The 23,381-nt window shown below is 40.6% G+C and overlaps 1 protein-coding gene across 1 annotated transcript; it reads left to right on the top strand.

The window, feature by feature from the left end:
* Positions 1 to 1,494: 1,494 nt before the first annotated feature.
* On the top strand, positions 1,495 to 21,734 carry LOC119482943 (FYVE, RhoGEF and PH domain-containing protein 6-like). Its single transcript, XM_037760852.1, has 21 exons — positions 1,495 to 1,813; positions 4,307 to 6,326; positions 10,118 to 10,229; positions 11,998 to 12,065; positions 12,155 to 12,185; positions 14,434 to 14,585; positions 15,467 to 15,623; positions 15,814 to 15,901; positions 16,439 to 16,489; positions 16,586 to 16,644; positions 16,732 to 16,803; positions 17,018 to 17,086; positions 17,198 to 17,281; positions 17,670 to 17,749; positions 17,861 to 17,963; positions 18,045 to 18,188; positions 18,282 to 18,384; positions 19,122 to 19,216; positions 19,311 to 19,439; positions 19,527 to 19,675; positions 20,064 to 21,734. The coding sequence occupies exons 1-21, from the start codon at positions 1,804 to 1,806 to the stop codon at positions 20,104 to 20,106; spliced, it is 3,819 nt and encodes a 1,272-aa protein (XP_037616780.1). The 5' UTR covers positions 1,495 to 1,803; the 3' UTR covers positions 20,107 to 21,734.
* The last annotated feature ends 1,647 nt before the right edge of the window (positions 21,735 to 23,381 follow it).

The following is a 23,381-nucleotide window of genomic DNA, read 5'->3' on the forward strand; positions in this document are numbered from 1 at the left end:
TTGAAATACATAAAACGGAAGTGTGTTGTTTTGTTGCGTCATACTTGACGTTGTTGGGAAAAGCCAAGCAGTGGACCGACCGTTGGAAAAGCTAAGCTATCGAAAAACAGCCAGTGCATTACCTGAAATTGCCTTCAAAATAAAAAACTACCCATTTTTGACAATGTGTTTGAATCAAAATCACAGCAAAACAGCAGCATTTTTTATTTGTATTCACTAAAATATACAATTTCACACATATTTATGTTTTCTCCTTTGCTTTACGTAATATATTACACCAACTGCACCATATCTTCTTCAACATATATTTATTTTGAAATATACAAACGGAAGTGTGTTGTTTTGTTGCGTCAAACTTGACGTTATTGGGAATAGTGATGGGAATTCCGGCTCTTTTTAGTGAGCCAAATCATTCGGCTCTTCATTTTACCACTTCTGCCTTTTATAATTCAGCCAAATTTAGCGGTGTTTTGACCTGTGATTAGTATGTGTGCACATATATCACTTAAATTATTCAATTTAATTATAGTAAACCTTATAATTTCCAGAATACCATAATTTTACATGCTGCTTCGTTTCCGACTGTCACTCATCTTGTCTGCTATTCGTGCACCGCACCGCAACGCACCGCAACGCAACGCTCCGCACCTCAGCACACCGCCCCTCTCTGTTTGATGGTATGATCCGTATCTGTCATCACCTGATTGGTCGCACGGACGTCATGAATGCAACATTCAGTCAGTCAGTGCATGGAGTGCCCGTGGCGCGGAGAAAATTGTGCTATCATTCTGCCTTGAACTAATTAAAGGGACTGTTTGTAAGAATCAGAAGAGCTTGTTAACAGCGACATCTGTGGCCGTTAAGTCAACGAAAGTCAGAGTCGGGCTCGCGCTTGCTCGCTCTAAATAGACATGAACGAGCATCGCTCAAAACAGTGAGGCGACACACATCAGCTAAAACCACAACATCCCTTTATATTTCACCTGTTTGGCAGTAATGTTAGCTGACCAGACGGAGGTCTCTCCGTGAATCACTGCTGTTCCAAGTGGAAGAGAAACGTTATCGTCTCCGACCAGGGGCCAGAGGGAGACACCGGCACCCGGTCAGAGACGATAAAGTAACTCGCTGTGGAGCCCCGTCACTTCACAAGACACGGGAAACCTCTGTTGGTCTGGAGGAGCTGCAGCATTTATTTATGCACAAACGTCCACTGTACATTCACCAGATATTCTCAGAGCTACTAACTCTTCTGCAGTGTGTAGTGTGCGCGTATACACGTGTAGAGGTGGAGCGAGACAGCGAGAACACGCGCGGTGTGTGAGTGAAGGCCAGCAGGCAGAGGAGCAGAGTACAGCAGAGACTACGGACACACGCAAGCGCGCATATGCGAGTGCACATAGGAAACCGACCCGGTAGATTTATACGTGTTAAAAGTTACAAACAGTCCCTTTAAAGAAAAAAGAAAAAAAACGGCTCTCGGTTCTCGGACGGGATCCGGCTCTTATCGTTCACTTAAAAGAGCCGTCTCAAAGAGACGACTCGTTCTTGACCTGCACATCAGTAGTTGGGAAAAGCCGAGCACCGTGGCTGAAAAACTTTGGGGAAAAAATGGAAAAAGTAACAGGAGTAAAGACTTTATTATCCGAGCATCCGCTGGAGAGATAAAGGAACAACAGCGGATGGATTTTCACCATGAAGTAGTTTTCTAACTGACAATGGTGTCGAAGGAGTCAAAGACGCGGATTTTGTCTCATTTCCATTGAAAGTAAAGTTCCTCATGGAGAAAGGAGCCAGTCGGGAGTCATGAGCACAGGTTGGTTTCTCAGCTAACTTAGCAACAAATCCTGCTGTGTGTTTAGCTAAAACTAAACACTTCTTGAGTTATAACGGACCACAGCATCCTCTCTATTTTTACCCAGTTAATTACAGTTTTTCCTTAATAACAGCTTTCAAAAAAAAGATATAAAAGAGGACCTCAATTTGAGTGCTTTCTCCATCATAACTCACAATCAAAAAATGTCCCTTTTCCGTTTGATATCACAGCTCCTGTTGCAGCTGGAGGGGGTTAAATCCTTTGTCTTAAAACATCTGTCCTGCCTGCTGTTCATGCAACAAGTCCGACTCCACAATAAGCAGTTAACATGACAGATAAAACAGCTTTGCTTGCATGAATATTGCTGCCCTCAGTGATTTATGTGCAAAAGAGTTATTATGATTGTTTGTCTTTCTGCAACATACCTGGCAACAAGGCCGAACTCCACTTAAAAAAACTGTTATTTTAATGTTACTTCAGTTATTAGCAGATTTATATCAGAGAGGACATATTTTCTTAACTTAAATGGCATTAATAGCATGTGCTGGCAAATTCGGCTGATTGTTTGTCTTTCTACAACATACCTGGAGTTGCTTTTCACAGCGAAAACATAAGGCCGAACTCCACTTAAAAATCTGTTAGTTTAATGTTTAACTACAGTCATTAGCAGATTTATTTAAAAGGGACATAGTTTATTAACTTAAATGGCATTGGTAGCATGTGCTGGCAAATTCGGCTTATAAATAAAGTGGAAAAGGTAACATCTGGATAAAGTTTTGGATTGATTCTTCTAGCTCACCACCGCCACCTCCATCCATGGTGATTTTTGATGTTTAGCAGATTTATAACTTAAATGTTACTTCAGTTATTAGCAGATTTATATCAGCAAGGACATAGTTTATTAACTTAAATGGCATTGGTTGCATGTGCTGGCAAATTCGGCTTATAAATAAAGGGAAAATATAAAATATAAAAGTAACATCTGGATAAAGTTTTAGATTGTTTCTTCTTGCTCACCACCGCCACCCATAGTGATTTGTTTTATATACATTTGGGTGAACCACTTCAGTTATTAGCAGATTTATAGCAGCAAGGACATAGTTTATTAACTTAAATAGCATTGGTAGGATGTGCTGGCAAATTCGGCTTATAAATAAAGTGGAAAAAGTAAAAAAAAAAATATGTATTTTTCAACATACCTGGCTTTGCTTTTCACAGCTGAAACATAAGGCCGAACTCCACTTAAAATGTAGTTAGTTTAATGTATAACTTCAGTTATTAGCAGATTTATAGCAACGATGACATAGTTTATTAACTTTAATTGCATTAGTAGCATGTGCTAGCAAATTCGGCTTATAAATAAAGTGAAAAAAGTAACATCTGGATAAAGTTTTTTAGATTGATTCTTCTTGCTTATGGTGATTTTTTGATATACATTTGGGTGAACTACTTCTTAAAGTTGAACTTTTCTAATATAACATGTATGCCGAATTGAAAAGTGGCTCTTAATGATTAGTAATACATGTTAATTACTGTTGCATAACTTATATATTTTTGTTTTTAAGCACAATTACTTTAAATTTACTGTTTTTTGAACAGAGTTTGGAGCGAGGCTCTATCTGCAGCATGTACAGTAAATCGGGTGCAGAGCGGTTTTTTGGTCGTTGGCCTTTTCGGAAACATCCGCTCGATGACTCCACTTCTCGTGGTGTCGGCCAGCCAACAGTTTCAGCCAGTAGAGCGGAAAATATCGCCAACAATCTCAATTCACAGCTTTTTTATTAGTGTAGAGCCTCTGTTTTTTTTATTTAAACTTTATTTAACCAGATTAATCAATGGGATTCTGCTTGTCTCATCAACTTCAAATATTAGTAAATTATTAGTATTTATTTACAGTAAATATTTTAGTAATGGGGGGAAAATGCATACAATAAAATACACTTTTGTGTAACTTAGTTCTGACAACAATACATGGCTCAAACAGACCTTAAAGAGTCATTTAATCATGACTTTTAGAAATACAACAACACAAATTGTCAGAAAGAGAAACAGAAATATGCCCTTTATATTTCTAATATTGGTTGCTGCTGGTGGAGTTTATGCAATTTAATTTAGAGAAGAAGTAAAGACACGCTAAGCTCTCTCAATAACAGGAAGGAAGAGACAATTCAATTGTGAATCTGAATTGAATAATCCAGTTTTACTTTGTATTTGCTGCCACAAGTGAGAGATGTAAACTCTCCAGTACTCATTCATGAGATAATTACTTTATAAATCTAAATTGTTGAGCGGATGTTTCATCATCATTTTGAATTTATGAATTTATTAAACTCAAGCTTTCAGTACTTCCCCTCTGACCCTAAGAGTGATCTTTTGACCTGACATCTTGCAGCTGTTAATGCTTTCATGTGATGACATGGTGTTGTATGATTCATTTAAAAGGAAGTGTGAGTTGACTTTTCTGTAAATCTCCTCCCTCTTCTTTATGTGCAGGTGTGAAGAAGCCTCCATTAGCTCCCAAACCTAAACTCCCATCTCCCACCAAACCCTCTCCCCCACCCATCGCCCCCAAACCAGGCCTCCTCTCCCAGCCTTCGGTCGTCTCCCAACCCTCCCCTGCTACTCTCAAGAGGACAAAACCGGCCGTCGCCCCCAAACCGTGCATTCCCAAATCCCCCGCTTCGTCTCCCACTGTTTCACCCCCGCCACCCAAACCCGGTGAACCCTTTATCCTATCACAGGAAGTTTTAGGAGATAGCCTCTCGCTTCTCAACTCCAGAAATGGGATCTTATCAGAGGCGAGCAAACGTGACTCGGATTACATCATTCCCACCTGCTCCTGTGGGCTCCACCAGGACTGCTCCCAGTGCCAGCGTCTGGAAAACGGAAATACAACGAGCGATTTGCACGACGAGGTGTTGCAGAATGGGATTTCTACAGAAGGATTCGCAGGGACGAGGCCACAAGAGAAAGCAGAAAACCGAGAGGAGAGGGTAGATAAGGGTGACGGTGGAGGGATTAGCAAAAAGCCAAGGGATAAACCTCAAAGACAGAAACATCTGGACAGGGGACTGGTTAACAAAGAGACACAGAGGACTGAGGAGACTTTAAAACACCAGGAAAGTGCTGTTAATGAACCCGATGTTTCAAAAGAGGATGTACAAACAGAGGCCCAAAACACAGATTTAACAGAGTCGGCCTGTGATGTTGCAGGCAGCATCATTGTCTCCCCGAGTATCACTCCTCATGAGTCTTCTGCAGAGTCTGTTCAGGAAGAAGTGCCTAGTGAGCCTATCAGCAGGTTACACCTGGATCTGCAGGTCCCTGCTGCCCCCAGTAAGCCTCTCCCGGTCCCTCAGCCACGCAGACTTAAAAAGCCAGCCCTGATGAGGCAGGATGGCGTGGAGGCCCAGGATCACATGGCGGAGGAACAAAAACAGGAGCTTGAGATGCGAGAGGATGAGGGGAAAGTGAATCTAGCAGGTCTGTTTCTCAGTTCAGACGGCGAGGAGCTCAAACAGGACACATGTGTCGACCTTTTACCCCAGGAAGACTTGGGAGACGATGAAACTGACGCACCCGTCCCCCCTCCTCGACAAACCTCCCTCTCACCTCGCCTTCACAGAACTATCCACTTGCCGCCCTCTCTCAACAAAAACACCTCCCACTCTTTAGTCCTGCTCTCACACGCCGACTCAACGAGCCACAAAAAGAGGGGCGAGGAGCACAAGGTGGTGGAGGATGAGGAGGACGGGTACGGCGACTTTGAGCGCTACCCGATCACTCACAGCCTCCCCAAACAGATCAAACTCGGCTGTCATCCTCCTCTGGCTAACGCGAGGAAAGCCTTCTCCGCCGAGGACCAGCGGTCGCCGAGGGCGCCCCCCAGAAAACCTCAGAGACACAGTCTGCCAACTCCACCTCCGCCCTCGATCTGCCCTCCTGCACCTCCACACGCTAACACCCCGATGAGGGAGCTGCCCGCGCCTCCTCAGGAGAAAACAGCCTGGCGCTTCACCCGACCCTGCGTGACCTTCTTCAGCCGGCAGATTCCCACCAGGAGCAGCGTGCCGCCAAAGAGCAGAGCTCCGGCGCTGGGGGGGAAGCAGAGGGCGCAGTCCTTCTCTGCAGCCGACCTGGCAACCCGGGCCGACTCGAAGAGAAGCCTCTCATTCCGCAAGCTGCTGGAGCTCCGGCTGTCTGTCAAGATGCTGCCGAAACTGCTGGCGAAGGGGGGGCAGTCTCTGGACTGTACCAGCGTGGACTCACACCGGGTGGAGAAGAGCCTGGAGCGGCCCAGCAGCTGCATAGTGGAGTCTGATATCTGTGGAGAGAACGGAGAGGAGCCAGTGGAGTATGAGAACGTTCCTCTGTATGAGGAGATCCCAGAGTACATGAACCTGCCGTTCCACGGTGCGAGGCTGGGCTGGCCTCATGACCCTGACGGAGACGATTCAGACATCTATGAGGTGCAGGACCCCTATCACAGGGGCTTCGACCACGAGTACGAGAGGTACGTTATCTCACATGTTAGAAGTTTGTAAACATCTGAATTAAGGGTGCAACTAATGATTATTTTCATGTCTGATTAATCTATCTATTTTTGTGGCATTTTATTTTATTACAGTAGAGAAATTTCTTTCCAAAATTAATTAAGTGACATAAAATGCATTTTTCCTCCCTATGTACTAAATGACCATTAATCGATTATCAAAATTATTGATATTCTTGATTTATATTTTATCTATTAACCCTCTAATCGCTTCAGCACTTATCTTATTTTTTTTTTTAAATCATGCTTTTTGTTGTTTCCTTAGGAAAATAGACTACAACCTAAACCATAACAAATAAAGTAATATGTACATATAATAACAGATAGTAACTGTAAATTGAAAAACAAAGTATTCAAAAACAAGGGAGGAGAAAAAAATGGTAATAAAATAATAAAATTGTAATAAAATAACAATATAATGATAATATATAATAAACAACAATAATACAAAAAATAACTTGTAATAAAATAATATAATAATAATAATGATGATGATGATAATAATAATAATAATACAATTTTTTAAAAATCATCTTTCTAAGGTGTTACAGCTGTCGTGTCTAAAGAGGATTGATCATCTCAGTCAGAATAATCTCTCATTATAATAGAAAATACTGAAAACTAGGGCTGGATGATATGGAGAAAATCAAATATCACAATATTTTTTACCAAATACCTCGATATCGATATTGAACGATATTGTAAGATTGACTATTGGTGCTTTTACAAAATATTTACACAAAGAGCTATTCGATAAATAATCCTCGGTAGCGTGGGTAAAGGCAAATAATAGAAGAGCTAGAGCAGTCTGGTAAGTTCAGAAAATTACTTAACTGTAATGCAGCCTTTAAAACCAGGAAAAGACAACACTTATGCCATAATACAATATCCAAAATCTAAGACGATGTCTAGTTTTATATCACAGCATTGTCCAGCTCTATTGAAAAGTTGTGTTTAACCGCCATTATCAAAGAAATTTCCCAGTTGAGTTCAAGAAAAGAGGCATGTTTATGCTGTGAATAATGGCAGCTAGTGTGTGTGTGTGAGAGTTGATGTTGGCCCACAGCTGCTCTACAACACCTGCTGCCACTCTGTAATTCCAGGTGAGCCGTAGCTTCAGTGTGGGAACCGTGGCGTGCGACAGGTTGCACAGGTGACATTAGTGGTTTGCATTTACAAGAGTGTGAAAGTTGCCCTTTGAGCCAGTGGCGTTTGGATTTGAATGGAGCATTGATGTGCAGCAGGTCGGCCTGTTTTCCTGTGGGTTATTTTCAGTGGCCAGGGCAGGAAATGTCTGAGAATCGCAGAAACGCCACACAGCTCTCTAGAACAGGGAAAATAAACCTCCAGCAACCACCAGCCTCCTCCTCCTCCTCCTTCTCTTCCTCGGCCTGCACGCCCTCGCACTGCGTTTAGCCTCTTCCTAACCTCATCACTCCATTTCTCTCCTCTGTGTCTCTGAAGTGAGCTCTGTTCTCATCCAGCTAAATGAAAAAATAAATCTTCTTTTTACATCTCACCTGTGGAAAAGCAGCAGATACATAATACATAGAAAGAGAAATTAAATATTTAAATTGAAGGATTTAAAGGACAGTGAACAGAACCAGTAAAAATAAATTATATCACCAGACAACGCCGTGGTAGCGATTTGTCAATCACAAGGTAGCCCCGCCCTAAAGCATACCTGCTTTATGGTCTATTTGACTCTAAATGGGACTATAATTTACTAAATGAACATCATGCTGTATTGAAGAAGACTTGAAACTAGCGATTGAGACCATAAACTCATGTTTACAATGTTTACTGAGGTAATAAATGAAGTGAGAAGTAGGCTCATTTTCTCATAGACTTCTATATAATCAGACTTCTTTCTGCAACCAGAGGAGTCGCCCCCTGCTGGCTGTTAGAAAGAATGCAAGTTTAAGGCACTTCAGCATTGGCTTCACTTCTCAGACCCAGAGGTTGGCGCCTAGAAGTGTTAATTAAAACAGTCAAGGGACAACATCAGCAAATTTCCCATGTCACATTGGTGCTATTAATGCTCCTGTTGAGCCACTCTGTTCTTGATATTAGGCCCAGCCTGTTGTGATGTTCCCATGATAGGTGCCGTGCTTCCTGTTTTCCTCTGTCAGACCGAGGCACTATGAGTGATGAAGTCGAGGCCACGTTAGGTGACGACGTGAATCAGCCGTTAAAAACAATTAAGATGTTCCCTGCTTCTTAATGCTGTCTGGTATGCAGCGGAGTGTTTCTGTGTCGGAGAGGAGAATCTGTAGTGTTTCCCAGGCATCTCAGCCTGTTAAGTTTATGTAAGTAGCCTCGGGCTGTAAACAAGTGGCGCTCTGTGCCGGATCCAGTGTGTTGGAATGCTCCACTATAGAGAAAGCATAAGGGAGGAAGAGCGAGTGTGTGTTACGATTTAGGTCAAAGAAACTGTCGGGAGGCACGTAAGAAAAACACGGAAGTGGAGAGAGTGGGCTATTGCTGATGAGGGTGAAAGGAAATGTGAGAATTTTTGGAGTCCCACAGTCTTTCCTATCTCATATTTATTCTGAGCCATCACCCTTTTCTCCAGGCCTCTATACAGAGAGTCGTGTAGGGAAGAGAAACAGCAGGACGGGGGATGAGGAGGTGAAATCAAAACACATTAACGCCTCCTCATTTCTTTGAAATCGGACAGCTTAATTGTAGAGTAAAGTTAAAAACATGAGTGACACACAAACACATGTTGGTGCTTGCTGTAACCTGGCAGACAACTCTTTCTGAGGGTAGAGCGGAGCCAGCATGTTGTCTCACTGCCAGCAGCAGGTCTATTAAGACGCAGGATTTAATCTCTTTAATTGGCAGAAACAATATTATGGATATAGGCCTGACTTAAATATAATAATAAATAGGGCTGGGCAGTATGGCTGAAATCAATATTACAATTAGGGCTGTCACAATATCAGATTTTCACTACATGATTTTCGTGGCCGTAAGAATTCACAGTAATGATATCATCGCTAGGGATGCACGATATGGATTATTTTTTAAGCCGATGCCGATAACCGACACTGATAAGATAACCGATAATTTCACATTTTTGTATTTTAAAAAGAAATTCATAATTTGTAGTTTTTGCACACCCGAGGTTAAAGGTTAAAGATGAATGAATGAATATTCCATAGCTCTGAACTGATCAAGTCTAACTGACATCACAATTGTTAACACAACAAAAACAGTTGAACAGTTCTGACTCTTCAAATGTTCATTTTTTTTTTTCTAGTAAAGTGCATCAAAAAACTTGTATTGCAATCGTGTTGTCTTTCTCTGAAACTGTTAAAAACATCAACATATTCAACGTCATGTTTGGCTCTTTACTCAGCGTGCAGCACTTGTGCTTCTTCTCTGTGTTTATTGGTGGATCACAAACCAACTTTAAAAGTGCATACCGCCACCTACCAAAATGAAAACGCTGAAATGATTCCTATTATAGATGTGTAATCAATGTTTTCCACCGTACAAGACCTCTGAATGAGTTTCACTCTGACTCATGTGCTTCTTGTGAGTAAAGATTAAGTTTGTTGTTCAATTTATCATTAAGTCCCCCCTCTTGCACAAATCTTTAATCTTTATTTATCCAGGGAGTGTTTTTCTCCTCTGCAGCCCTGCCCTGCTTCTCATTCACACATCTAAACATTCCTCATAAAGCAAAGCTAAATTCTGCTGCGTGTCTCTGTGTGTGTTGTGTTGAATATGTTGAATGTGTGCAGTGGCTGGCTGGGGCAGGACGTCCACTCTGAGGAGGAGGAGATCAACAGTTCAGATGAAGAGGACAACAGCTCCACCTCCAGCAAGGAGCAGCTGGACGAGGCAGACCGACAGGTAATCACCTCCCTCTCAACTGCATTCAGTCATTATACAGCAATGACTATAAAGTAATAAAGTCATTAGGTATGAATAAAACTGAAACTGAAACGTTTGTCAGAGCCTGGTGACGGATCATTTCAATGCTTGTTTAGGCCGATACCAAAACAATAAAAAGTTGTTTTTATACAGACCTGCTTTTGGTTTCCACCAGTGGAGTTTCCCTATTATAATCCTTGTTGGTATATTTTTCAATAGCCGTTCAGTGAAGACTTTAAAAAAAAAAAAAAAATTTGGATGTCAACTTTTATTCTTTCAAAACTGGCCAGTCATTGCACATTTCAACCGAAATTATGGCTAAAATAAATAAAAACACACACTAATGCACATATATTATACATATATTATAATGAATCATATTAGCAGATAATGATTATTTTTATTATTGATTAATCTGACTTATTTTGTTGATCATCAATTATTTGTTTTAGTTTCAGTTTAATGTTTTTGACAAGAGAACCTGTCAGCTCAGCAATAAAAGCACTAGTCACATATAAAAGATAAAATGACATTAATATGATAGAAAAACAATGATAAGATAAAATGACAATAAGTTGTAAGATAAAAAGTTATTTTGTTTATAAAATAAAGAGCCCAAAGTGACATCTTCAAATTGGTTTTGTCTGACCAACAGTCCAAAGCCAGAAGATATTAAAATATGCATGATATAAAATAGAAAAAAAGCAGAAAATCCTCACATTTAAAGGGTATTTTTTTCAGCCTGGACCCTATTTTCCCATGTTTTTGTTTCTAACTGTCTAACGGGGACAACAGTTTCTTAGATTGGTCAAGTATTGAAGGACCTTTACCCTTTAAGAAGCTGGTGCCAGCAAATGTTTGCCATTTTTGGTTGAAAGGTCATTCAAACTCACAAAGATTTACGAAAAAGTAAAAAAAAAAAAAGAAAAACTTTGTGCAACAGAAATGTTTTGACCTCTCAGATTTATCATGTGACCCCTTCAGGGTTCCTGAACCCCATGTTGGGAACCACTGCTGTAATGTGGCTGCTTTTATTCTCACTTTACAGATGAGGGAAATACTACAGAAATGTTACTAGTTACAGACTCTGAGCTGTTTTCCGACAGGATGCCAACATGTAAAACTGGCAGAGCATTTTTACGGATTACAATGGGCGTCTCTCGTGTCACTGCTGGTGACTAAACTGTCGCTGCAGCCACTGGAGATTGTGTTCACGTTTGCTGCCAAGTGTGTTCGTCACAGCTCTCCAGAAGTGTGTGTGCTGAAGGGGGGGGGGTGCTGAGCAAACACAGAAGGGTTACAGGTTCAGGAATAGCTCTCTCAATGAGCTCCGTGTCTTCGTCCTGTGTGACCCTCTCTATGATACTGTCAGCACCTGTGTCTGATGCCCCTCAGACCTCCAGGGTATCAGACACATACAGGCTCCGATAGGACCAGTGGGGACATTTCGGTCAAGGCTGCGGTCCAAATTAAGTCATTGAAAGACCGCCCCATTACCATTCAACAACACACACCATCAGAAAGACACAGGGAGAGGAGAGAGAGGGGGAGAATGGAAAGGTCGGGTTCTGATTGAGCTGTTGTTTTGGAGGCTTTAAACTCAGTCTAGATGGTTTCACAGAGCGAAACGGGATCCCAGTGATCATGGTGGTTTGCAGCGAGCCCGTGAGTGTACAGTGTTTTGTTAAAATCAGTCGCTGCTAGCATTTCTGCAGCATTTAACTGTTTGTGTTTCTCCTCTTTCCAGCAAGAGGATGAGATGAAGAGGAAGAAGGTGGTGCACATCGCCCAGGAGATTATGAGCTCAGAGAAAGTGTGAGTTTTATAATGATGCGGAACACATAATAACACTAATGTGCCGTATTTATGGTCATCTAACTGATGTGTTTCTGCTCTTGTTTCAGGTTTGTGGACGTCCTGAAGCTTCTTCACATAGTAAGTTGTATTATTTATTCCACAGTTGCATTAAAGGAACACTTGTTTCAGCAGCGCCCAACATAATAAATGGTACTGTATGTTTTTGTTACCCGCGCCGTGATTGTTTTGAGTGGCGTTCAAAGCTTTCTCCCAGGGATGGACATGAATTAATGAGGTCCTGGCTGGTGTTGTCTTTGCTCAAGTGCCCGTACGGAGTTGAATAATGCAGTTATTCCTCCACTGAGGCTTTTAAAGTTGCTGCGTTGGAGGGTTTTTGGTTTCCCGTGGGCGGCAGTGGGCAGGTGAACGCACGGCCGCAAGTAGGGAGGCGGCGCTTTGATCGGTCCCATTATGGAGAGAATCTGTCAGGCAACAGTGTGTGTGTTTTAGAGAAAGTAAAAGAGAGCACGAGTGAGTCCTCAGTTTAAGGTTTGGTTTGGCTCTGTTGGTGAGTTTAAATGCCAAAAAGTTTATTTTTATTGATCATTTCATGTTAAATACAGTAAGTGGGGTGAAACGGGCAACACAACTCAGTTTCTCCATACAGTTTATTGTTTTGTTGACATTTCAGTCCATCGTTCTTTGTTTTGCAGTCATCACCATGTGGTAGCTTTCTTGCGAGCAGCCTTCATTTTTTTATTTTATTATTTTTTTTATTGGTGCAAAAACAAAACAGCAGTGACTTTACAGGTGGGACAAAAATGATAAAAAAAACAGGGGAGAAATACCCAAGAAAAGACCAAGACTAACAGGAACCATGTGACTGGATGACGTCCGGTTGTTGTCATGGACAAAATGCTTAACTGTACACACTGACATCAGCAGAATCAAGTTCTATTTGTAAACTTAGCGTGTAATGTTATCAATATATGAGAGTACTTTTTATGTCTTTTGTTTAAGTTTGTTAGTTGTAACATTGGACAGAGAAGCTCTGTTTATGGAGATGTCAAGGACAGACTGTAGTCGGTCGGTCTGTCCTGAGGGGAGTCCCAGGTGAGAGGGGTCAAGGGTCCACCTGTCTGGCCGCCTCAGACGAGGCTTTAAAGAAACCCACCGCAAGATTAGTAGAAATTGTCCCAGGTGAGAGGGGTCAAGGGTCCACCTGTCTGGCCGCCTCAGACGAGGCTTTAGAGAAACCCACCGCAGGATTAGTAGAAATTGTCGTCCTATGGCTGGCGGGGGAGGGCGAGGCGCCACGCTCTGTCCAAGAAAAGAGGTCAGATCGCATTCTTCTCTCTCGGCGGACGGCCTGGCCGCCCGGCAGCTGCTTCCTCAGGCCACGGAGACGACCTCCAGACACACGCATACCTTAGATAATCCACTCTGTGTGAGTGAGTGAGTGAGCGTGTGTGTGTGTGTGTGTGTGTGTGTGTGTATGTGTGTGTGCAGGTGGGTGCGTGGGTTGGTGACTAAGTGTGTGCATACTTGTGGCAAGTCGTCCAGCCGACGTGTTTACATTTTTGTGTCCCTCTTTTTGAAGTGTATTTGTAGCCAACGTTCATGTGCATGTCGTCAATATTAAGACGACAGTTTGTCAGTTTACCTGAAAGTGTGCAGTTTTTATTTTTTCCCTGATTGTCAGATCTTTGTGTCATAGGGTCCAAAACCCTATTATAAGTGCACAAGTAATACATAATCAATACATCATGATAGGGCTGGGCAATGTATCGATATTATATCAATATGATATGAAACTTTATCGTAATATTGCATAAGTGTTGTCTTTTCCTGGTTTTAAAAGCTGCATTACAGTAAAGCGATGTCATTTTCAATATATAAGACAACAACAAGATAAATACTTCTTTAGAAATATATATATTACATCAAATTGAATTTATGAAAAACATGTTACTGATCCGTATGATATTGAGTGTGACTGTTGTTTTTCATCACATGTGTTTTTACTGCTAAAGGAGCTCTGCTGCTGTCTCATGAAAGTTAATGATGCAGTGAGGATATACTGCACATATTAACCAGGACATCAGGATCCTGCGTGGCCTCCCTGCTTCCTTCCAGGTGGATGTGTGTGTTGGCACCCTAGAAGTCAAGAGTGCTGAGTCAGCTCTCTGTGTGTGTGTTTGTGTGTGTGTAATACGTGCAGCAGAGATGTGGTGTTAGGGTGGAGGAGGGGGCAGTTTATGAAGTGATATCCAGGTGTTCCTGTTCAGTAATACAGTGTGTTGTCATGTGTCACCCCACCCTGTACAGCTGTGTGTGTGTGTGTGAAATAGTACTGATAGTATTCCCCCTCTGTGTCTTCCTTCAGGACTTTCGGGATGCTGTCGCCAAGGCAACCCGTCAGAATGGGAAGCCGGTGGTGGACGAGCGGATCCTCAACCAGATCCTGTATTACCTGCCACAACTCTACCAGCTCAACAGAGACCTGCTGAGGGAGCTGGAGGACAGAGTGGCACACTGGTAAACACACATATTGTTGGAACTACAGCTCCCATAATGCCCTGGGGGATACTTTGATACTGAGGAAAACTTAACTTTAACCTAACTTTTTCTATGATTTCTAAGTGGATTTATAGACGTAGTACCTTAATATCCTCCATGAGCTGTGTGTCACGGCCACTGCTGCAGCTCCAACTGCTGACCGTGTAGATAAATGATCTACAATAACTACAATAGCTAACTTCCTGTTGTTTTGTATGCACCTGTCCCTTTAACCTCACGTAGTATCTTTACCTCACATCTCTCCCTCTGTGCCCCACCCCCCTGCAACTCTCACGGACCTTCCTTACAATTTGAAAAACACCCTAATTAAGCCCCTTTATAAGGTAGTGCTATGACAAAAGCTGTCATCCAAACTGTTCAAACAATGAGACGTTTCAACATCGACTTGCTCTAATTGCTGTCTTTGTACAGTTTTACAGTGCAACTACCAATTTTAAAAGACAGTTTGGGTACTTCAGTCGTTATTTTCTCTCTCTATAATAAGTGTTTTACCTACTTTGTGTTTAACTGGAGGTTTGTTTACAACCTCTCAGATAATTTCAGTCCTCATGCTGCTGCTCTACTGCACTTTAATTTAGCAATATTACTACATCCCTAGATCTTAGCAGTTGAGTATGTGAGTAAAATATAATCATAAACACTAAAGGAAGTTATCTTACCTCGGTAAGTAGTACCTTTAACACTAAATCAGTATTTTACATTTGAAAAAGTATAAATAAATGAACACTTTTTCTTACAATAATCCCCATCTGGAGTTCCTTCTTATATTTACGTTTCCATCTACTATTCTACTACTGACTGAGTCGGTTGACTGACTGTTTACGTCTGTGTGGTTTCAGGAGCGATCACCAGAGACTGTCGGACATCTTTGTCCAAAAGGGTCCTTACCTGAAGATGTACTCCACCTACATCCGCCAGTTTGACAACAACGTGGCTCTGCTGGACGAACAGTGCAGGAAAAACACCGCGTTCGCTGCTGTCGTCAGAGAGTTTGAGGTAAAGCTGGAAATACAGTTTGTTTTTATTGAGTATCATGTGTTTTCTTACAGAGAAAGGATATAGGTTGGAATATTACTCATTTTCTTCTTCTTTGTCTTCTTCTTCTTCGTCCAGAAGAGTTGTTTTATCTTCACATATCTCTAACGGTTAATTGGAAGCTTCGGTGTCTGTGTTTGTTTTGTCTCAGACGAGTCCACGATGTGCCAGTCTGGCTCTGAAACACTACCTGCTGAAACCAGTGCAGAGGATCCCTCAGTACCAGCTGCTGCTCACAGGTACAAACAAACCTCGTTCTGGTCGGTTCTACAAACCGCTGCACACTGGAGGGTCAAAGGGTTTGTTGAATCATGGCGCTCCTTTTATTGACAGCACGTGAGTGAAGTCAGGTCTTTTCTTTGCTTTGGTACCATACTGGCACCCAGTGGACAGTAACAGAAACCTGAGGAGTACCAGTTTGACAAATTCTGCAGAACAGATTTCAAATATTCAAAATAAATTTAAACTAAATGAGACGCTGAAAATGAGGAATTTCACATAAAACTCGTATTATATCATCAAAGAAGAAATATAGGAAATAACATTTTGTAATTCTTTAGTTTTATGTCTCTCCCCGGTGCCAAGACCCAGAGCAAATAATGTGTTAATTGTTCATTAAAAATGTGTGTTGTCCTTTATGGGCTACAGTCTTTTCTGTAGGACATGATGTGTTTTCTCTGTACAATTTTTCTGAGAGGTAACTGGGAGGTCCAGTTTAGCAGAACTAGACAATATCCACTTTTTTTGCTCAAAATAAATTGAAACTTCATTTCCAGATTATCTGAAGAACCTTCCAGAGGACTCCGAGGACTATAAAGACACACAAGGTCAGACGATACTCTCCATCAGTGTCTACCAGGATGATCATTACATGAGAGAACGTACGTCAAACACTAATGTTTTATCTTTTGCTGTCCGTGCAGCTGCCCTCAGCATCGTGAAGGAAGTGGCCAACCACGCTAACGACATCATGAAACAAGGGGTGAGTCCGTATTCCACACAGAGTTTTAAGTTTTGTTCTACTTCCGCCTCGTGTTTTCTCCTCACCTCTCTGATGTTGTTTTCTCAGGATAACTTCCAGAAGCTGATGCAGATCCAGTACAGTCTCAACGGTCACCACGAGATCGTCCAGCCAGGCAGGGTGAGTCTCTAAACAGTTTTTTATAAAATCCCTCCCAAACCAAAGTTCATCATACTCCAGTTAGGTTTGTCACAAAGGTGTGAATTCTTTCAGGAGACTGCCGAATACCAGTGTTACTGATATTTAAACTAGTTTCCTTTGCCTATGTTTAACAAATACGACGAGACACAGAAACACAACACTCACATTTATCTATTTATGTCCATATTTGCAGGTGTTTCTGAAGGAGGGAACTCTGATGAAGCTGTCCAGGAAAGTCATGCAGCCTCGGATGTTCTTCCTGGTGAGCCATAACTAAATCCACTTTATGCTGTCAATACTCCTAAAAACAGATATCTGTGCAGTTGCTTGTGCCTTTCCTTCTGACGTTTTCTTTTGTCTGTGTTTTCTTCAGTTTAATGATGCACTCATGTACACCACTCCGGTCCAGTCCGGCCAGTATAAACTCAACAGTGTCCTCTCTCTGGCTGGGATGAAGGTTAGAGACACACTGCGATTGTGGCCCACTCATGTTTGTTTTATATACTCACTTAGTATGTTCTCTATGCACACTGATTATTCCTATTCTTACCATTACTATGTGTCTTTTTTAAGATTTTGTTCTTGTCTTAGATGTTTTTCTTCATTTATATTTAAAATTTGATTCCATATTGCATTTTTTATCATAGCTTCGCCTCTGATCTCTTGCTGTCTTTTGAAGCGCTGTTTTTGATTCACAGTCCTTTTAAATTTACAAGTGTTCATCCATACTGAAACATCAGCTCTAGTCAATTATTGAGGACAGTTATAGCTTTGCTCATACATTTTCAATGGCGCCAAATCTCTGGTGGTAATGTGTTATTTATGGATTTCTGCGTGTTTTCCAGGTGAGTAAACCGAGCCAGGAGGCCTATCAGAACGAGCTGAACATTGAAAGTGTTGAACGCTCTTTCATCCTGTCTGCCAGGTCAGCACGCAGTCTTAGTGATCATCAGATTCTGCACATAATGAGCTGTAAATATTTAGAAATTGAGTTGTTTGCTGTAGCTGAGAGCTGTGATGTATCTTGTGCTTGCAGCTCAGCCACAGAGAGAGACGAGTGGCTGGAGGCCATCGCTAAGGCCATAGACGACTACACCAAGAAGAAAATCACCTTCATATCAAGTCGAAGTCAGGAGGAGGTAAAACTATACACCTGTGTGGGTGTATGTTATAAATTCACCCTGAATGCGCCCATGTTAATCCTCACTGTCTCGACTCAGGCGGAGGGCGTTGTCGACACTGGGGCCCCGCTGGGTTCAAAGGCTCCCATCTGGATCCCAGACCTGAGAGCCACCATGTGCATGATCTGCACCTGCGAGTTCACACTCACCTGGAGGAGGCATCACTGTCGCGCCTGTGGCAGGGTCTGTACCGCTAAGAGACTACCACTACCGCTACTCCTACAACACGTCGTTTAATTAACCGTCTTCTCATCGCAGCTCCATGTGTGTCTACAGGTGGTGTGTCAGGCGTGCTCCGCCAATAAGTACTACCTGGAGTACTTGAAGAACCAGCCGGCACGTGTGTGTGATCACTGCTTCGTCAAACTGCAGGAGAATAGTACGTAAACAGCATATATATATATATATATAAACAACAATGAATTGATCCTACTAACAAGTATTGTCTGTAATATATCTTCTTCTCCTTCTGTGCCATAGAGCTCCATTATTGGAGACAAAAAAACAATATATTAAAAACACATTAATGGGCCACACTGTTGCACTGGCTGACATGTTCCTTCATCACTGTGAACACACACACTACCAGCAACCTAAACCATAACAAATAAAGTAATATGTACATTTAATAATAACAAAGTATTCAAAAATAAGGGAGGAGAAAAAATGGTAATAATGAAAAAATTTAATTAAAAAGATAATATGAAAAATTAAAATATATAATAAATTAAAAACTCTAAATAAAAGAAATTCAATGTAGTTTATTTTGACTCAATCAAAAGTCCCCAACAAATAATAAGTCCCCAACCAGTCCCCTACTAATTTGATTTAATTTCTTGAATAATATATGTATTTTTTGTGATTTTTTTTTTTTTTTTGTTCTTAAAACCAATGGACTGCCTTTTTTGATGTCTGTGAAGCAAACAATAACAATCATAATTGTAAAAAACTGATAGAAGGAAAGTATTGAGAGACGGACTAATGCATTTTTGGTCTTTTCATGGGATTTGTTGACGATATTGAAGATAACAAAAATACATAATGGTACATATGGTTTTGGCTTATTTATTTATTTATTTATTTATTTATTTATTTATTTATTTATTTATTTATTAGGTGACCGCTGTGCCTCAACATCAGTTTCTCCGATCAAATCTGGAGCTTTCTCCTTCACGAGAAAACAGAAGAAGATTCCTGCTGCACTAAAAGAGGCAAGGAACATAAATTAATTTGCTGTGTACATTTTGGTGTATTTTTTGTATCTTGTATGTGAAGGGATTAATTTTTCTCATGCTGTTTTTCCAGGTGTCCGCTAACACTGAGAACTCCTCCATGAGCGGCTACTTAAACAGGTCAAAAGGCAACAAGAAGCAGTGGAAGCGGCTGTGGTTTGTCATCAAGAATAAAGTCCTGTACACCTACGCTGCCAGCGAGGTACTCACGCTGTGTCATTTTGTTGTTTCACCAAACTCTGTGCAGCTTTTTATACCTGTATGGTTGAGTAATAATTTCTCCCTGTAGGATGTTGCGGCGCTGGAGAGTCAGCCGCTGCTCGGTTTCTTCCTGAGGGAGGAGAAGAACGGGCCGGCTCAGAAGCTGCAGTTTAAGCTGTATCACAAAAACACGCTGTTTTACATCTTTAAAGCTGACGACATCCCCACCGCACAGAGGTAATTGAATTAACCCTTTCAACTCCACTCCTCTTTTTCATAGACCTGTTTTTGTCTTTTTTAGGGGGGTACAGAGTGTCTTTATGGAGAGATAACAGGTCAACAGTAGATTTCTGCAAGAATTAAATTTTTCGGCGATTGGATGGCGAGCACTTCTGTTGTGTAAACTGCTCAGAAACCCCCTTATTGTCAATCTAGCTAGGAAAGCCGTTCATCCTCTGAATGCTCTAGGTCTGTAGTTTGTGGCTGTAAAGTTTCACGAGGCTGTGATTATCCTAGAGGTCACCACAAGGTCATTTTATTCTGAGGTGAAGTTTAAAAAAATGGTCTCAATACAATGTTTGTCCCACTGGTAGCTAATTTTCTGTTTTTGTATTTGTGTCTTCAGATGGATCGAAGCCTTCCAGGAGGCGATGATTCTTGAACAGTAATTAGGTTTTACAGCAGTGAAGTGGCATCACAGCCCCGGAGCCAGTTAATAAGACAACTTACGACCCCCGATTGATGTCAAGTCGGGGGTCACCAGCTCAGGAAGGACTCCGGATGGACTGTTTACTTTAAACCCACTGCAGAACGCCACGTTACTGTATGTGGGTGGAAACCAGACCGCTTTTCCCCTCAAAGAACTGGATCTCTAATTTCTACCAACAACATCTACTGATGCTCAGCTGAGATCAGAGTTAATAGTTTGTCGCAGCTGTGGGTCAAAGGTCAAGTCCAGAAGCACGTCTGTGGAAGTGAGACGGAACAGTTGTCGGGGAATATTTAAAGCCCTCAGAAAGCTGAGGAAGTCTGGGAATTATTTTTAATTGCAAACGGATGAAGGAATTACTTTTGTGTGAAAGAAAATATACAAAACTGTCCACCTTCATTTGATCATGTTGATATTGGCGAGTTTAAAACCTACAGTGTCGTTTTGTTAAAGCAAAAAATCTAAAGAGAATTTAAAAATACACACACACATTATAAAATATTCGAAGATGTTTCATCTGTATCATGGATGCAAAGTGTCGCCGATGTCTGTTCAAGAGTTCAATGATGCAACTAGGTGGGATTTTACTGTGAAAATCCAGCTTCTACAAAGAAACAGGAAGTTCTGCTCTTTAGGTTGATCTCTCTGGTTAAGAGATTTTACTCCTGTATATTTCAAATTTAACACACAAAACATTTAAATGATGGTTTAAAGAAACATCCTGGAGAAAACTGGAAATGTCATGAATAATGTAGATATTTTTTCATACAGTTTTTAAAATGTATTTTTGCCTGTTTAGCCACATTAGAAATGGTTTAATGGGTAAAAACTGTGTATATGGACATGAAAGAGCAACATTGACCTTTTTTATATCGAAGCCGAGAGCTAATATTTATAAAATAGGAAGATTTATTGTTTGAAGAGCACAGGCTGCCGCTTATTTTGGGAGTCAGGGTTTGTTAGGAAATATGTTTCCATCAGTTATTCTTTTAAATTTAAAAGAAAAAAGGGGATTTCTTTTTATGGGCAAATACTGTGGAAAGTATGCATGAACTATATTTCTAAGGAAATGCTCAAAAGAAAGGAAACATTTTGAATTTTGATGCTTGTTTTTGCAGACATTGTGCCTTATATCTCCTGTTTTGAGATGAATTGCAATAATATAGGTGCTCTGTTCGACATTAGTCACTAAATAAGGACACATTTAAGCATCCAGTTTGCAGGACTACTCACTTTCTAGCCAGGGTACTCGAGGTTTGTAGTTTTAAAAACACATTTTTTACACGTCTGTTTCTTCTTGGTTAGGTTTCCATACAGTATGTTGCACTACCCCATTGTCACAGTGGGAGAAATCCTGTTTTTTTTAGTGAAGGAATAAAACGGTTAATTCTGTCATTATAGCTCTCTGGCTGCTGTCGTCATACATTTCATGTGTTAGTGAGGTATAAATCTGCTAGTCCAGGAAGCATTTCTTCACGATTGTACATTAACAGCGACCATTTGTAAACATCTACTCTATCAGAGTTAGAGTCTCTTATATTCTAAACTGTCAGGCAACAGTTTTTAATAAAATATATATAAATATATGTCTTCTCCTGCTGTATTCATTTCCTGTTTTGTTACTTCAAAGGATGAGAAGCAGTGAGCTGTACAAATTACTGTCGCTACTCTAATTTCAGAGTGCAGACAGATGTATGTGGGAGGCAGTTTGTTCAACTGTTTGTCATTTGCATCCATCGTCTGAGTCTCTCTGAGGAGGCGATCAAAGCACTGGTTTGAGAGATAAGGCATTTTTTATGAGTGGATCATGATGCTGAAGCTCTGAATTTGACTTTATGCTCTATTTCCCCTCATATCTCCCTGAGCTGCGACACTCCACCCTGTAGCCCATTGAGAAACTGTCCTTTAATTAAAAACAGTTCACGTCTGTGTCAGGAAACATCGTCTCTGCTGCTGAAGTGTCCTCGAGCAACACGCTGAATACCTGAATTTTCTTTGTTGTTGTTAACATGTTTGATGTGTGAGTTACACTATGAAGGATTAGAAATGCTATATAAACTCATAACAAAAGGCTGCTGCTATAATTTGATAACTTTTAATGTCCTGGAATGTAACATGCTGGAATTAATTGTAATTTTTCGCATTTTATGCATCTTAAATGTGTGAAATATTATTTTCCTGCAGACAAATGCAGCATATAAATTGCATATTACCATGAAAATCTATACCTTCAATTAGGTGTACTTTGAATTTATGACGTGTCGCCTGCTGTATGCATACACTGCACAATACATATGCATATAAACTATGTACATTGAGAATATTGTAGTTGTTGCAGCAGTTAACAGCAACATTTATAATAGTTCAGGATTAAAGTTATATTTGCATGTGCAATGTAAAGTGAAGTGTTCAGTAGCATGCCCTATCCTTGAATTTATAAATATATCAAAAGAAGGGGGAATATGCATGAAATAGAAATATGGCCAAAATAAAAAAGTACTGGCACAATAACAAACCAGATAATAAACCAATAAACACAAACTTTAAAACAGCTACAGTATATCCAAGTGACATATGTGTATATACTGTATATAGTCTCATATGTCTGATATTTTGTCTGTTTTATATACCCTGACCTTTAAAGAAACACAATTTCAGTTGGAATGACAAAATTAAGCTTCTTAAGTCTTCTCTGCATAAAGAAAATCAGCTGGAATGTGATATACTGTTTAATATGATAGTGTTGAACATTAAATATATATATCCTCCTGAGACCCAGCCCATTGACATGTGTCCTCTGTAGTGGACATTTTGTCCACATGCATATCCTATTACTCTTTTGACCTACTCTATCAACCCCTGGTGTATTGTAAGGAGGACATCCTAGGCTTTCCAGTGATATGGCATGTGTGTGTTTTTTTAATCAATTTGAATGTATTCTTGGTTTAATATCACTCTAGAGCCGTAATCTGTTCATTTTTTTTTGTCTTTTCACACTGAAATAGTCCTGTAGTCCACTACAGTGGACAATAAAAATAAAGTTTAACAAGCCTAAACTGTTAAGATTTTCTTTTAAACCTAAATAGGAAGGAAATCACAAAATAATTGGAAGACACTTTTTTTAACTCGGTTCCCAGGAGGATATACAAAGGTCAGACAAATTATATATTCGTTTTTAAATTAAAGCTACTTTTGCTTTGTTATAATAGTATATGTTATATTATTAATATTACA

The sequence above is a fragment of the Sebastes umbrosus genome, chromosome 23, assembly GCF_015220745.1.
Source record: "Sebastes umbrosus isolate fSebUmb1 chromosome 23, fSebUmb1.pri, whole genome shotgun sequence".
In the NCBI taxonomy this organism is placed as follows: Eukaryota; Metazoa; Chordata; class Actinopteri; order Perciformes; family Sebastidae; genus Sebastes; species Sebastes umbrosus.